The following is a 17,316-nucleotide window of genomic DNA, read 5'->3' on the forward strand; positions in this document are numbered from 1 at the left end:
AGGAGCAGTTATTGTATTGTAAAATTGCACATAAGTTTTAAACAAGTAGGCACATTATGGAAAATAACTGTTGCTAGAAATTAAGGAAACAGCAAGCAGGGGACAGTCTTGCAGTTGAATTATTCTTTGCTCAGGACAGACCTTGTGCTTGATGCTTGGAACAGAGCAAGAGAACAGTCCCTGCCCGAAGGAGCATACAATCCAAGGAAACACAGATAATTCAAGCACAAAACGCACCAGCTGACCATGCGATAGGGCCGTACAGAAGTGCAGCGCAGCAGATGTTTTCATTGTTAGTAAGGTACCACAGCACTTAAACAGCTCAGAGTTAACAGTGACAGTCTGCAGAAGAGATACATTTTGAGAGGATTCAGAAGCAAGGGCCAGAGTTCGCCACACTTGGATGATGACTGCATTTCAGGCAGAACAGAAGGCTCAGAACTGATACTCAGATGGACACCATTTAATATCTACAATTGCTGGAGGTTGTATGAAGGTAAGATGATATACAAAATAAGTTTATTCAAGTTGGACATAATCAACATAATTTCTTTCACTAATGTAATTTGATAACACTTTAAAGAAAAACAAGCAGTCACCTGCTACCTTTTTAGTTTCTTTTTGTTTGCCCCCCTCCCCCCTTTTAAAGACTGCTAAGATCTTGAATACTCATACTTACGTTCCTTCTGGAACAGAGTATCCCAGTTCATCATAAAAAAGGTCAATGTAAAGATTAAAAAGAATATTTGCTTCTGTTAAGTTCTTTGTTCTCTAAAAGCCATGTTTCTACTAATATTCAATTGTAGGTCTTAAGCTCCGGGCTTTCATAAGCAGAAATGAAATATCACAGTTTTAATCTTGCCTTAGACATAGCTTGCATCATGAAACACTGACATCTGTGTCCTCCACCACTTTATTTTGGCCTGTATTATTTTAAATTCATAAGAACAAATTATATTTTTATGTCACTTAACGGTAAAATGATCATTCATATGTCAGGGCAACAATAGCTATAACCACTTCAAATTTTCTTTCAAGAATATGTTGGTAAACATACTGACTCCGCTGAAATACTGTTACTCGCTTCTGGTATAATGTTACCCATATTCTGTACTTGTACCTGCACAAGCCTTCACACAACAATATCAAAATTACTATCTTCATTTGTAGATGGGGCAATAGAAGCAGAGTGAGCTGAGGCAGACTCCTTGCACAACAGAAAACAGCCTGTGTGATGGACACTGACCTAAGACTAGGGCTCCCCCTACCCAAACAAGCAGCTGCTCCCTCCCCTGGGGCTTGAAAGTTTCCATGAACGTGCCTACAGGAAAATCAGACGGTTATTAATGCAGTCAGTGCAATGAGAGTTCTCAACATAAACTGAATGAAGTGATACACAGGGCAAGAGATGAGACTCTGAGGCATCAGTCATCTTCTTGTAAGCACTTAAAGAAAAATTTCCTTCCAGAAAACTGGACTGCCAGTATAAACCAGAATACAATGTTTGGAAAAGAACTAGACCAAAAAAGACACCCCCCACCCCCAAAAAAACCAATAAAAAAACCCCAACGCCCAAAACAAAAAAAACCCCACTCTCTCCCTTTTTTCAGAAGGCTCGAAAGGCCAGTGATCACTGTAGTGATGAACCTAGAAAGAGAAAACTCCATACTATGGAGTCTTCAGAGAATGCTTTCTCTCACTGCTGTGGTGCATGTGACAAATAGACTATACCAGGAACTTTAGCTAGCCTAGAAAGTGAAATAGGGAGAACCCACTACAAAATAAAAAAAATTGAGAAGTTGGTTGAGTGACCAAAAATAAAACTTCATATGCTACCAAATGGAAGAAAAAATAGTAATTTCTTTTAGGACAGGTAAGCTTACAGAAATTCAACAGTATTTTGCGGATGCAGGGAATGGCAGTTTCATTATGACTGGTATGAAAACATGGGAAAAGAACTGAAAGATTTGAATAAGAACTGATACAGAACTGAGAATGAATCTTCAACATGACTGTTTTTGGGAAGTACACTAGATAGTTAATTTGCTTTTTCAGATGCATTTAATCTTTTACAAACCAAGAGGATTCAATTTTTTGACTGACATTAGTTCTTAAACTAAAGCAACCTCATCACATTGAGATGCTCTATAACAAAAGCCACAGAGCTTCAAATCCAGAGTCCTAAATATAAATTATTTATAAACTGAAATGCAGGTAATTGGAGTCACGTTGGATTTTCCAAAGCTCACGTTTTTCAATAATGATGTGTAGCTCAGATACAGCAGTAGAGGACTCAATTTATACCACTGTAGATACAAACAGAGACTGCTCACAAAAAGTCAATGCAGCTTTTACAGAAAGGGACAACTTCAAAGGCAAAAAGTGGATCATCACTCCGTGATAGCCAAGGTCCCATGTCTACATGTTCCACATATCAAGATATAATTCCATGTAAAACACTAAAACTTTCTAAAACTAAAACTAAACTCCCATTTCATCTACTTCTATCTGAAATGTCAAACTTGGGTGGCAGATCACTGAACTCATCTGGACTATGCTAAAGTTAGAGAATCTCAATGCTGTGATCCAAAATACTCCAGTGCCTATTTCTTCAGTCCGAAAGAGAAATCTTTGTGAATATTCTCAAGACTGCTCTAATAAAGAAAGCAATTGCTAAAAGAAAGAAAAGAACCACAGTGAGGAAAAAGATTAGATAACGCTCAGAGTTACTTTATAATTTAAAGTATGAGCAGAATTAAAAAGAAGATTTTTAGATCCCCAGGTTGCCAGAGAACGTTGACACAATGTTTTTCCTCTGTAATGTCAAAGGACTGGCTGGCTGTACATCAGAAACCCACAGTCAGCATACATGTGATGAGAAACAGAGATCTAAAAATAGTATTTTCCAATCTTTTAATTTTAGGGAGTTTTGTTTAGCAGTTACCCCCTAATTTAGGTAAGGAATGATCTTTAAGTCATCTATGTCACTTTATGCAGTGTAATTTGATAACCACACAGCAAAAATTAAGAGAGGAAAAACTTTATAAAGGGGAAATATAATTAGAACTATTAATTAGGCATATCCCTTCTGGGAAAAAAACCCAAAGGAAACAAACAAAAAACCCAACAAGAAGCAATCCACTTCCCAATCCCAGCTATGGTTTTCATTTAAGACACATTGGGGTCTACATAGGAGATGGAGTTCCTACACTTCTAAAAGCACAGCTTCTGAGGACGGATGTCTTACATGAAAATACACAGAACAGTCAGTAGATCTGATTTTCTTTTGTTCTTACAAAGTGTACCATTTATTCTTGTGATAAAATGTTTAATTCTTCTTACTTGCATATGCCAAAAATGCTGAAGAGCCAGAAGCTTGAGACCAATAACTGAGAGCTGTAAATCATACTTGCTTTTAAAAGCTAACATTGATATACCTGCTGTGACAAAATGAATAGCAATTCAATCCAGCTTCTTAACAGCTGAGAGTTATATTTTACTTTGAGAATTAGTTTTTTCTAACCATTTTCAGTATGTCAAAGCTCGTGCATTTATAGGTCGATCATAAAACTATATTTATAGTGCATCACAAAATTACAAACACAAACCAAACACTTCCAGGCCACGACCTGCCTAGGTCTGGAAAATATTCACTCTCCTTATTCTTCTGCTACTTTGCTATAATGATCCATCACCAATGCATTTTCTTCTTTGGAGGACCTACTGCAAGACTCATATGAAGTTTCCACAGAGTTACTGCTTTTCAGGGAGTTGAGTTTAGAACCACAGTTCCTTATGGGGAAACAAAGTGAAATTTTTCTTACCATTTTCATCTACAGCAAGTACACTTGCTCCCTTCCCTAAAAGCTCTTGAACTACAACCGTTAGTCCATTTCGAGCAGCAACATGCAGAGGTCTGTGAAGACAAGCAAACTCATATATAAACCTTAGAACAAGTTACTAAGTAAGATAGGTAGCTTGCATCTAATTAGATGCAGTACTTACATTCCTATGTTATTCACACATTATATAAGTATTGTGGATATAATAATTAAGATGGGAAAAACAGCAAATCTCTTTTCTTATTGCAAAGAAACTCTACAATACCAGTTGTGACCTTTCTTCTTTTTATGGCAGCACACCGTGAGGAAGCAGCTGCCAGCAAAGGCCTGTCTGCTTATGGACTTTATTATGTTAAAATGTCAGAAATACCTTGCACCCTACTGTTGATAAATCCTGCAGTCAATTTTTGTTAACAGATATCATCACTTCTGAGAGTTACGTCATATCACTGACATCAATCAGCAGAGATTGGCAGTTGTATTTTATTGCATGTAAATGCTTACAAGAGATGCAGAAGCATTTCACCAATCTGCCTTTTCGATTCCACTGTGATTATAGATAAAAAATATTTCACAGTATAATGAAAGAAGCAAGAAAAGCAGATTACTTTTCAAATGTCAAACTATTAACCATAAATCAATTTTGTGTTGATTTAATCTATGAAGGCAAGTGTAGCTTTATCTTAATTATTCTATCATTTTCAAATGCAAATTTTTCAAAATTGGTTCTCACTGGCTTAAATAAAACTCTACCACCACTCAGAAGGAAACAGAATAATCAACTTACTTCCCTTCTGCTTTAAATTACTCCTCATTCATTCTAAGATTCCTAAAGTTGTTAGAATTAATGTGAACTGTGTTTTGAGTTAGAAATGAGTACCTTACCTAGAGACCAGAAATACAACAGATACAATAGGAACAGCTGTATCTATGGTGCTAACATTGAAATATTAAAAATTGAAGACCTACTGCACACCACAGATACACTGGAAAAACATACTGTAATTAAAATAATTTTAATATAGAGACAAAAGAATTTTATGTTTATCTTGCCACAAAGGATTTTGGTTAAGTTGTTCAGAAAGTCAAATTTAGTTATTAAACATTTGCTAAAGCAGTGGTATTTCAAACAACTATTAAAACCTTGCAATTTATATAAACATTTCACAGAGGTGCAATGGTGCACCTATTTTAATTCATGACATCTCTTGACCAGACTGTATGAGCCAAGGCATGTGGGTGGAATTACATGAGCCTGTGGTAACATAGTTTCCCACATCTGTTCCCATCTCATTTTTCCTTTTCCTTCTTTCAAGACATCCTCACTTCAAGCCAGAAAAAGGCAATCAATCCCCTTCCTGCTTTCTGGGTATTTCATGCTGTGTGAGGTGCACTATGGTGAACAACAAAAGCAAAGGAAGGAGTCTTACTATTTTAACTCCTTAGTTCAAGCAGATCTCAAGCAGATCTCAGGGAACAGCTGAAGAACTGTAGGAGTCTGAGTAAGGCAAGACTACCAGAATCATATGTTAGTTGCTTACAAGTTCCAGTGGTTTTTTTTGTTTTTTCTAAATGGTCTGTGATAGCATTATTAAAGCAGTCTAACAATTCATGTGCATAACTCAGCTACATATCTGGTGTCAAGTACTGTCTGTAACACAAATATATTCTCTAAAAGAAAAAATGCAGAAGAGTTATTTTAATAGCCTATCCTGATTAGTATGACACATGATACATTTCTAAGTTTTCCTTATGATTTGGGCTAACCAAATCGGCTTAATTCTTCTACCAGAGAGAAGATCTTTAGAAAGATTCAAGAATACTGTATTCTCCATGATATTTAACAATAGTGTTTCATCCTCAAAACATGAAACAGAAAGCATGCTGAAGAACAAAAGCATAGTTCAGGTAGTTGGGGTTCTTTGAAGACTAAGTCGTAGTCTGAGTTGTTAACTGAATTGAATTGTAATTGAAAAATTGGGCAATTTTTAAAATAGAAAAATACTGATTTAAAGGTTATCTCAGTGCGTTGCAGTAATTCCACACAGGTATCACAATAATGTTTTATTTATCATCCCTTTCACCCATCTAAAACTAGAACTTTAAGTATATGCAAAACACTGATTTCAATTCCAAGTTGGTTCAACTCTTGGTACCTGTTAAACAATTAAAATTCAACCAGTTGGGGGGAAAAATTCTGAAAAATATTCCTCTTTATGACAAAAATACACACTAAGAGCTCATCTTTAAAACACCCTGACTGCTGATACATACGTTTGCAAGGCTGCATTGGTGGCGTTGATGAGGTTTCTATCTGTAATCTTCTCCAGGATTAACAAGGCACTAGTTTCATGACCCTTAACACAGAACAAAGATCTGTCATATAACAAATACTCTTCACAAATTGCTTTGAATGCTTTTTTAAAGTAACGGTATTCTTAAACAGTGACGGATAACAAAAAGCTCAGCACTAGTAAGTTGGATCACACACACCTTGCTGCAAGCCAAATGGAGTGCTGTGTTCTTAGAACTGTCTTGCAAAGTCAGATCAGCCTTAGCACTGCTAACCAGCACCTCTGGGGAAATAAAGATTTGTATTAACTAAAAGCATATTTCTTAAAGTCTAAATGGCTTACATTTGTGCAAAATGAAAAGACAATTTCAACCTAATATCTTCACAAGAACATTAACTATAAGGCCACTTCACCCATAGTAGGACTAACAAAGCTAAGAGCAAAAATAGAAGTTTTCTCTTTACCAACTGTATTTGTCTGTCCATTTTCTGCAGCCATCATTAAAGGTGTTTTCCCAGAAGAATCTACAGCATTTACTTGAGCACTGTGACCAAGCAGAAGCTGTAGACACTCAACGTGATCTGTAAAAGCTGCTGCATGCAGAGGAGTTCTACAACAGACCAAAAGACAATACAGCCATGTTCAGCCAGGCTTTTTGCTTCCTTCAAAGGGGCATCCTGACTGAGATCCTACAAACACAAAAGTCTGGACAGTCCCTCCCACAGACCCTTTGCAATCAGCATTGGCTGGAGTTGTGACTGCTGCCTTTAGAAAATCACCTTCTAATTTCAAATAAATCCCCCCATGTAGTTTATAATAGAGATACAATTTGAGTCAGAAAAATTAAAAGATGCATAAAGTGATACCCAAAAAAAGATACTATTTAAAACATGCTCTAACTTGGCTGTATAGTAAAAAGCCAATTCAAGTTTATTGAATCAGAACAGGATTTTTTAAAAATCCAGAATTTATGTCTAACACAGCATAAACAAAAAACCTTCAGAGAACAAAATTGGGGGAATGAAGAATTAACATAAGTAGCAAATACAAAAACCCCAAAAGACTGAAGAATTTAGCACCGACACTGTTTGATATTACTAATATTCTTTTGTGCATTTACACTCTTACCTTCCTTTTGAATCTGTTGAATTTACAATACCAGCACCTAGTGTATCAATTAACATTTCTGCAGCACCTTCATTGTCATTTATCCTATAATGAATTGAAAAGGCTGTTATTTACAGAATGATAAATCTTTTGTTAAATACAGCAATGAAATTTATGAAGAATAATTTTGCACTTCCTTACACAGCACAATGCAAGGGACTGAAAGAATTTCCTTCCATTTTCTGAAAAATTTCCTGTTCCAGGAGCAGCTCTACACAACTGTCATGACCTAAAGCAAAAATAAGAGTAAGGTATTACAAAAAAGGGAAAAGGTCTAATGATGGATTACAACTAAAAATATGTATCTAAATTCGATTAAGCAGCATTTAGTTTCAAAGAAAGACTGGTTATATTCAACACAGCTACAATTAGGAACCAAGATATTTTTGGAATCCTGAAAATCAAACTGATATTTAACACTGTAAACTTTAAGAAATTTAGAAGAATCTCATGCTGTCTGAAGAACATACAGTTTAATTCTTTACACCTTTGAATCTCAAACTGTTCTGTACATTCACCACGTTGTCTACACAAAAACATCTCCACACATCAAGGTTTACTTTTGTTCCACTGATTTGCTAAACCCAAAGAAAGACCAAGTCAATAGTCATAACAAAGTCTGAAAAGAAACATGTTCAACCCATCATACTGATATTTTAAAAATCCTAGACCCTGCTGCTGGACAGGGAACTGACAACGGTAACTATTTGTTTGATTTTCAATGTGTGTATGAAGAGTCCCTTAGTTCAACATTAACTGAAGTCTAAATATTCAAATTTTCGTAAGTTCTGTAAAATTTTCATCCTAGAAATCAAGTATTTCTTAGTTCTGTTTTATTCAGAGACTGTAGTCACTGTGAAAATGAACCAAGCTGCAAGAGTTTAATTTTATGAATGTGATATTTTATTTCAAATTATCCGTAGTTATTCACTTGATAATAACCAGTATAAACCCTTACTTCTTGATTTTTCTCCATCATGTCACTCAGAGGTGAAATAAATGACATCCTCTACTACATCAGAAATGAACAAAACCTTCAGCAAAGGGGTTGAATGAATTTCCTACCTTTTAAAGCCTCCCTCACTCTCAAATCCATGAAAAGTATATCAGTGAAGAAAAAAATTAATTCTTGTTGAATCACTATTATACACTTTAAGCTTCTTATGCCTATCACGGTTGATATGAAGCAAATTTAAAAACAGATTTTATTTGAAACCATTCCTCCCAAGACTCTCCGTGAAAGTTATTTTTTTGGGATGTATGGACCATTTCTATTCAAAGGTCCTATGCTGAATTTCTTGAAAGACTCCTTGAGCCATAAAACTAAGAAGATAATAATATATAACAAAAACATAGGACAAAAATAACTCATTATGTATTAGTTGTTAATACATTCCTCTTCAAGATACCACATCTGTCATATTCCCTCACTGACTAGTACAAACTGAAGGAGGACAGAGTTTATATGTTGCTTTTCTACATAGTAATAACTTCTACCTCGATATAAACAAATACATTTGGAGATGTGTTTTAACTTGGCTGTGTTTTACCATTATAGCAGGCCCAGTGCAGTGATGTGTAGCCGTGATTGTCTGCAATTGCAGGCACTGCATCCACAGATGTCGCTGACTGCAGGAGGGCCCCCAGAACACCTATATGGCCACAAGCAGCTGACAAGTGGATAGGGGTTCGTCCCCTACAGTCTCGTAGTAAGGACTTAGCACCATGTTGAAGCAATGCTTCCACACATTCCTCATGCCCAGTAACTGCCTGAGAGGGAGACAGGAAAGAGCAAGTTCAAAAACATTCATGTATGTAAAAGCTAAGCTGTATAATTAAAGCAAGCAAATCTCAGGCAAATTCTTGCATTTTTAAGTAATAACAAAGTAAGTTATTATTCTTAAATCTGAACACAGCCATTCTTTTGGAAAAATAGTAATGTATTGTAATAGTGATGACAGAATATTTTCTTCAAATAACATGAAATGAATTGCTAATCTCTAGGACTCATTGAACTGTCTTATCTGGCATAAACTAGAAACAAAGTATTTGGCATATGGCATGCATCACGCTTTTCTCTTCCTCCCATGAACACTACCTTCCTGCCTCCAACAAAAAGCTGTACTCGAGGACCTCTCCAGCCAATACTTTACAGCAAGATTCAGAGATTCTAGAAGTACAAAAGAATTCTGAGGGTATGTAGCAAACAGGCAAAAACTAACCTTTTGAAGGCAACTACAAAGACAATCAAAACTAAGAATGGCAAGATGAGAGCAATGAGAAAGTCATTAACACTACATATTAAGTCTATACCCGAAATTAGTATGTATAAAAATGGAAAGAAAAGGAATATTCTCTTACCCCTCTATGTAATGCTGTCCTTCCCCACTTATCTTTGGCATCTACATTTGCTCCTTTGTTGAGGAGTGAATAAACGCAGTCAGTGTGCCCGTTGAGAACTGACAACATCAGAGGAGTCCTGAGCAGAGAGCAAAATACAGTGTGATCAACCTGAAGTGTAACAGACTAGCACTCAGCTGACGTGTAACAACTACTATCCCTTCAGGTCAGCAATGTTAAAATCTATATGATCAATTAACTTTTCTGGCACTACCTTCACTCTGAGAATGCCACTCATTTGCTTTTTAGAGTCAAGAAAAAAGTAATATCCCCTAATTTAAAAGTCCTGACGAAGTTACTCGAATCCATTTTCTCATTATCTGGCAATAAGACACATTTTAGTTTCCTCCCAGCTGCCCATTTTTTACCATCAACTTTATGTTTACTGCAGTATACAAAGTCATATTTGTCCGAGTTGAGATATAATCTCTAAAATAGTAAGTTAAAAATCACCCCTGTAAAATATTTGATTTTCCTTTTAAAAAATGCAGTAACTTGTGAAGAACAGAATATCTATTGTTTAAACTCACTGTCCATTTCCATCTTGAATGTCCACTGCATTCTGTGGTTCTGCATTTCCTATCAATAGCCGCAAGCATTCTGAATGACCATTTGTAGCTGGAAAACATTATAAAAATAAGGGAGTTACATTAATTGCCTTTGAGCATATGGCTCAAACAGAGTGGTAACCTGCTCAGCCCATTAACTTGAAAACTCACTGCAGCTTTACCACTGTTATAACTTAAATTAAAATATGAACACTAGAAAATAATTTCAGAAATCACGTATTCTCAACCGTACAGTAGTAAAACTAATTGATACGAGCTGTCAGTTGCCCACAGATAATTGGTTTTTACATATAAATGAAGTTGCACTCATTAACTGTAATTAGAATATATGTTTATACAACATCCACAAGAAGGAATATTTAAATACAGTAATTAGCATAAGTTTTGCTTGTTTTAAAGCACAGATAACCCCATACTTAGCAAATCATATACAGATTTTGTTAGCAAGTGTAGCATGAGCATAGTTATAAAATAATAACTGAAATCACACAGAAAGGGAAAGGAAATGTAATGCATAGACATAATAAACTTAGCAGTTAAAAAACATGGAAAAAAAGAAGAAACAAAAAATATGAGAAATCACATTAAAATGCAGCTCATGAAAGATACATGATTGCTTCTTGGAAGGGAAATTATTTCTGACCTACAGCTGCAGTATTGAGTCCAAATAAGAACAGCAACAATTCACGCTTCTGTAGCTGACAGAAATGCTAACACAAGTTAGGAAAGCTAAATCAAATAGAAGAATACAGCTTGTGCTCATGGACAACAAATTAAGTGCTTAGAATGATATTTTGTAATCATGCTCTTTTAAGAACAGTATTTCTGTAACAGCATCATTATAAATGTCAATTTTAATAAGCCTATTTCCAAAGAGAGAAACAATGAAGAATATAGTTTGAATGCTAGACTATGATAAAGGTAGACTTAGAGATATTTTCTACGAAATTCAGCAAGAAGAGGATTGCTGTTATTTTGAAAATGCTCAGGAGTCATTTAAATCCCTGGAAAAAATCTAAGTAAATTCTCATGTCTCTTCTCAAACTGTCAGAACTCTCAAAGACTCCGGTCATTTCTGGAAGTATTTTACTGCCAAGACAGGCAACACAATATCCAAGTTTGGGCTGCATGAAAGGCGAGGAGAGAAACAGGGACATGCCACTGACACCCACCAGCACAGCTAGGACAATGTACTGCTCCAGAGGGAAGGGTGGAACAGAACCCTTTGAGCTGAACCCATTTATTGGATTAATAGTGGTTTCTACTCACAACTGTTTTGTTGCACCTTAAAAGTCACCATCTATTCCTAAACATCATTTTTTAGAACATTAATGATAGACTTCCAAACACAAAGATGATCCACTTCAAAAGCCCAAATTACAGAAGTTAGTGGTTAGCACATACCTGCAGCATGTATTGGGGTCCTCTTTATAACATAATCTTTCACCAGGATGGATGCTCCCTGATTAATGAGCACATCTACACATTCCACATGTCCCTTAAAGGCAGCAAGATCCAGTGGAGTCCTTCCATTGTTATTCCTCACATCAAGGTCCAGCAGTGACTGAACTAGCACTTCCAGAGCTTGATGATGGCCATGATAGGCCTACAAGAAAACAAAAATTCTTCAGCTTTCCCATCCTTCATGTTTTTTCCTTTCTTATCAGGACTAAATAAATGAAATGGTAGTATTTTTGTTTTAACATCTAGAAGAGGTATTGATGCAGCACCTACATAGCTTCAATAGTTACAATTAATTTAAAAAATCTCCCAATTTCAGCAAGACAGTTAGTGGGTTTTTTCTCTATTCTCTATTCTCTCTCTCTCTCTCATGTTTTCAAGCAACTGCAACTGCTTTCAGAAAATCGTGTCTTCAATTTGTATAATTAAAGTATTTTCAATACTGCATGTTTCATTGCTTTATCTGATAGCTACATCATTCTCAGATTTTTGAAGTGAGGAACATAAGCAAACTTAAGTAATTCCTGTTAGCTTTTTACACAAAGTATTGAAAAAAAAACAATAAAAAAGACAGTACAAATAGCCTTCATTTACCAGCATTAAGGATTATTTTTTACTTTGGAGATATAGATGTATTGGTACTGTCTGAGACTTGCTCTATTTTCAGAAAGTACAGTGTGGTTTTTCAATTGCTTGAAGTTCAGTGGAAAGATGAAAGCTACATACTGAGCTGGTTACTCTGTATTTTGAGCATATTTGCATACGCAGTTTCTTCACTGTCTTACACTACTCTTTGTGCAAATCTTTCTTCAAGTATTAAGGAAAAATATTTCTCATACTAAAACAATGAGGATAAAACAATGTGATGATGAAAAAAGTCGTAATTACTTATAGAACAAGTCTTATAAAAGTTTCATTAGTATAAATTAGAACATAGATCTCAATTTGAAGTTTCCACATAAAAGTTGTTTGATGAAGCAAGTGTCAAGTGAAATGCAAAAATCACCCTTCAGGTATATTAGTACCTATGTCTGCATTTTGTTTATTGTCATTAACTTCTTTTGAAGAAGTCCTGAATGAATAAACCTGTGCAACAACTGTGTTGCCCCCAGAGGAGCTGTGATGACTAAAGAACGAAACACTTACTGCTAAATGCAGCGGACTTATAGGTGCTCTGTTGTCTGAATCATTCAGCATGTCAGTACCTGATGTTTCCATTAGCTTAGAGAGAGAAAGTCAGAGTGAGTACAAAAACCCCTCATCTTTAAAAGCACTTAGCAATAATGGCTACAGTTTCCAGAATACACAGATCAAAAAATAAAGGAAAAAAATAGGCAGAGTAAAATAGAATTACATATCTCCTGATCTCCTTCAATCTTTTATAGAGCTTGAACTGCAGTAACTGCAATCTGTCCCCCATATTCATCCCCCAAGTCCAGTTGGTTAATTTTGTGTAACAATGCAATAGTTAAATCAGAAGCTAAACTAAAATCATTATTTTTTCAGAAGCAGCCATATGAAATAATATAGAAGAAATGTATACAAAGGGAAGACAAGGACAAGAGACAGCAGCATCAGTAGGAAAAACCCCAACAACCACACAAGGAATCTTTTAGATAAGGTGAAAAGTCAGCAAGAAAACAGTAAGAAAGACCAGAAGGCAGGATGGATTTCTCCGAACAGAAAAACATTTCTGAGAGAGAAAAATGGTCTCAAAAAGGCACAAGTGTTATAGCATTTATTAAATATCTATGTATATACATTTCTATTTGTTGATCTAAATTCTTTTTCAAGACCATATTTAATTGAGTGCACTAGTAGAATTAGAACATTCAAAGTGTTTGAAGAACACTACATTAAGGTTCAAATCACATCTTCATTATTGTTTAAGTAAAAAAACCACACGGCTTAAAAAATTTCTTATTTTAAAATTGTGAAGTGCAATTAAATCTAAAGTGTAGTTTAAATTGAATAATACATCCATGTATTGAAGAAATGGTTGAATAAGTCTAAAAAATAAGCAGTACTTTTAAAATTACATGTTCCCTTTTACTGTATAGTAGTACTTTAACAGTGAGAAATAATATACTTACAACATCTAGAGGCGTTTCGCTTGCAATCTGCAATTAAAAACAGTCAGAATTCATGTTTGAATACATTTGAATATAAACCTGCAACTGGAATACAAATACTGAAGGTATTTAACTCAGCATATCAAATAATATATATATTTTCGCAAAGGCAGCAATAAAACCTAACTAGGGCTTTATTATCTGAAGTTCTCTTACGTGGCCAGTAGTTACTGTAACTATGCCAACTATTTTTACAAGGCACCCTTTCCTTACAGGTTTTCCTTTCATCTTCATTTGCTCCTTGAAATGACATTAGTGAAATTTCTTAACAGTTTTCAATGGCATAACCTGTGGTTATTTTATTTCAGCCATCAGCAAAAAATTAGCAGTATAAGTTAAAAAACAAAACAAAACTAATGTCCCACATCCTCAACCAGGGGATGTCATCTATTCTTCTGACAATACGTTATCTTTTTAAGCCAGTACGCAGCATCTCAGCTCCTCAACTTGATTCTATTTTAGAAATACCAAATTTATTTGTCCTTACAAAGGCTGAAAATCAGTGACCCAGCTTACAGGTGAAGAAGCAAGGTGGAGGAATCCCCTGGCCTCTCCATCACACTCTGTAAGAGCAGCTGTTAAAGCTTTCATCTATGATACATTTTCTTACCAATTCAAGACACAGGCGATGACCATAAGCAGCTGAATAATGAACTGCATTGTATCCTTGCTTGTCTCGGATCCCCGGGTTGGCATCATTTCTTAGCAAGTATTCCAGGCACCTATTCAAATTGACATATGCAACCATGTATTTAAGTGTTGAATTTCAACTTAATACTAAGTGATAAATTGTTCCAATTCAACTGGAAAACAGAATACAGCACCCAGGGACACTGATTTAATTGTACACTACTGGCTAGGACAAGAAAACACCTAACTCATTACATCTAAAGCTAAGGTTAATCACAAAACTTCCAAAATCTGAAAGGCTCCTACTCTGCAGGAATACTCCTGCATCTTCCCAATTATCTGACTTGGCTGGAACTACTTCCACAGCTACTTTTCTCCTAGCTAACATAACTGCAGTTACTTTTGCTAATATCAGTGATTCCCATTTTGTATGTTTTCCTGCGTCAGTACATTCTTCTATACTTAGCACAGAAGGAAGAGAACCAGTAGCTGAGTTCTTTATGGTCATATGCAGGAGTCACACACAAATACACTGCCACTATCAGACAATAGTTTTTTGATTTATTTATACAGTAAACACACTTAGTTGTTTGCATACTTATATCCTACTATTCCTTACTTTCATTACAGAGTTATAAGGCAGAACATGATCAGCACAGTTGCAGCCACAGAACTCAGCCAGGAGGATGGAAAACAAGGGATTCAAGTCCACTCACGCTCTCTCTCTGGTTTTCTGATTTTAACAGACTCCATGCATGCACACTAACTGGTTCCAACCAGTAACTCTACTCATTCATAATTTAATATTGTCTATAATTTCAGCAATATTTTGCAAAGTCACTATTGTGACCTTGAACTTGGTGTACAACAGGTCACAATCCCGTCTCTCTGGGATCACCAAATACTTCTTTAATCAGTTAAATAAAATGCCTATGAAGCTAAAACATATATTACCCTGTCAAATCCAGCTTGGAATATTTCTTCCTTAGCAGTTTACCTGAAGGTCTCACAGATTATCACTACCAGTAGTGACAAATGGATATACTGACAACATAAGGGTTTTAGTTCCCATTTATCTCATGGAAAATTGTTTGGTAGAAAGTCCAAGGGAATTTCAACATTTGTAGTTATATGACACAGATGTGCTTTGATGTCATGTGAAAAACTTGCAGGAGGAGATGGCAGGTTTAGATTCAAGAGGCAGGAATCCTAACATGACTCCTGATTAATACCTTTAAGAGTACAAACTTTATCATTCAGAACCCCAAGGAACCTCAAACCTTGGAGAAATACAGGCAGATATCCTGCAAACCCAGCCATCTCCTGAGGGAAGACAGCATGACACTGAAACATCAGAACTCTGAGTTCGTTCAAGGAACAGCCTGGAGTCAGCAGATGGAACAGTGCAGTTCATCATATGGACGAGATCCAGTACCAGCCGTGCTGAAATGGAAACATTTCAGCACAAGTAATAGCTGTACCAGGTCAAGGGGCCAATAACCTCATGTGCAACAACAGCTATTTGCTGAGGTAAGACCTGACATTTGTTTCTTCAAATAAAGGTTGAAAGTAACAAACCAGGTGAGTCAAGATGAAAGGGGAAAAAGCTGCAGCAAAATCTACGAACAAGGAAGTGTCTAATTACAAAGGACTCTGCTTATTAAAAAGTTGAGACAAGCAGAAGCAATGCCAAGGTGCAGTCTCACTTTCATCATTTTGAGCCCAGCATAAAGGAGAAAAGGACTTAGGCAGGTAGTGAAAAAGGTAAAAAATGCCTAAAGAGTAATATATGTAAAAGATGTAAATGACTTTACAAGTTCAGCATATCTAATAAAAAGCCACCTGTAAAGCATATCTATGTTTTTAACCTGGCTTTTATTTGCCCAGTAAACAAATGCCTGGATTTCATTAATTGCAACCATGCTTGCATGTTTTTATTTGAATTAAAATGGGACGAGATTTCTGAGAACCCAAAGACAAGTCAATTTGTCTCTAAGTAAGAACTGCAGTTCTAACTTTCTTCATCAATTTTAAGCAGTGATTCTGTGTTAGCATTCATGGCTCATTAACACACTTTACACATCACTCACCTTGGCTAGCTAACTTTCTATACTTGTGTATCTTTTGTACTTGTGCGCTCACAAAATCCATAACAGGATGCAGGAAACTAAGTCTACTAAAAATCCTTAAACACCCATTGTTTGCAGTGCAGACCAGATAATTATTTTTGGTGTTTCTTTGCATCCATAGAAAAGATTAACTTTGCATCGTTTGCATACTTAACTGTCCTCAACAATTCTCTTAAAAAAGAGTTTAATCAAACTTTCTGAAAGCCCAAGTAACTTTATTTCCTGTATGTTTATTAGTGAACTGTCCTTTAGAAAATTCTAACATAGAAATATCATGGGTATTTTATCCCTACATTCTGAAACCATGTTTTTCTTTCTAGTCTTATTTGAGGCTTAGTGCTGTTTGTTCCAGAGCAGAAGCATTTGTTAAAGATCCAAAACGAAATACTCTTAAGCAGGACCAAACCAGAAAATAATTTTCAACAAAAACACCCTTGCCTCTATAATCTGTTTTTAAAGATGTCTGAACAAGGACTGTAAAACACCCAGAAATATATTTGGAATGCCTCTATAGATGGTTTCCTGACATGTTTTATCCCAGGCTTTATAGTCCAACTCAGTAATCATTTTAACTTCATTCCTGTTTTGAATATGAGGCTTAGCAGTACTGGCTTTCCAGCTGTTACTAATCATCTTGCTGAATCAATATAAAAAACTTCTCCTCAGGCCATTCTGCTTTGCAGCCTGTCTTC

At 35.7% G+C, this 17,316-nt stretch overlaps 1 protein-coding gene across 5 annotated transcripts in view; it reads right to left on the minus strand.

Moving 5' to 3' along the window:
- ANKRD28 (ankyrin repeat domain 28) overlaps positions 1–17,316 on the minus strand; it is a 118,315-nt gene that overhangs the window by 3,201 nt on the left and 97,798 nt on the right. For 4 of the 5 annotated variants that reach the window (XM_071561030.1, XM_071561032.1, XM_071561029.1 and 1 more), the window contains 13 exons: positions 14,476–14,587; positions 13,827–13,853; positions 12,880–12,954; positions 11,677–11,878; positions 10,234–10,321; positions 9,665–9,782; positions 8,854–9,073; positions 7,445–7,532; positions 7,265–7,348; positions 6,601–6,746; positions 6,336–6,418; positions 6,117–6,199; positions 3,825–3,916 (listed from right to left, as the gene is read on the minus strand). In XM_071561030.1, the coding sequence (XP_071417131.1) occupies positions 3,825–3,916; positions 6,117–6,199; positions 6,336–6,418; positions 6,601–6,746; positions 7,265–7,348; positions 7,445–7,532; positions 8,854–9,073; positions 9,665–9,782; positions 10,234–10,321; positions 11,677–11,878; positions 12,880–12,954; positions 13,827–13,853; positions 14,476–14,587 (1,418 nt within the window). Of the gene's footprint in view, positions 1–237; positions 343–3,824; positions 3,917–6,116; positions 6,200–6,335; positions 6,419–6,600; positions 6,747–7,264; positions 7,349–7,444; positions 7,533–8,853; positions 9,074–9,664; positions 9,783–10,233; positions 10,322–11,676; positions 11,879–12,879; positions 12,955–13,826; positions 13,854–14,475; positions 14,588–17,316 lie in introns of all 5 variants that reach the window. The other variant, XR_011698318.1, reaches the window with a different exon arrangement.

This window comes from Pithys albifrons, chromosome 7, assembly GCF_047495875.1.
Source record: "Pithys albifrons albifrons isolate INPA30051 chromosome 7, PitAlb_v1, whole genome shotgun sequence".
Lineage (NCBI taxonomy): Eukaryota > Metazoa > Chordata > Aves > Passeriformes > Thamnophilidae > Pithys > Pithys albifrons.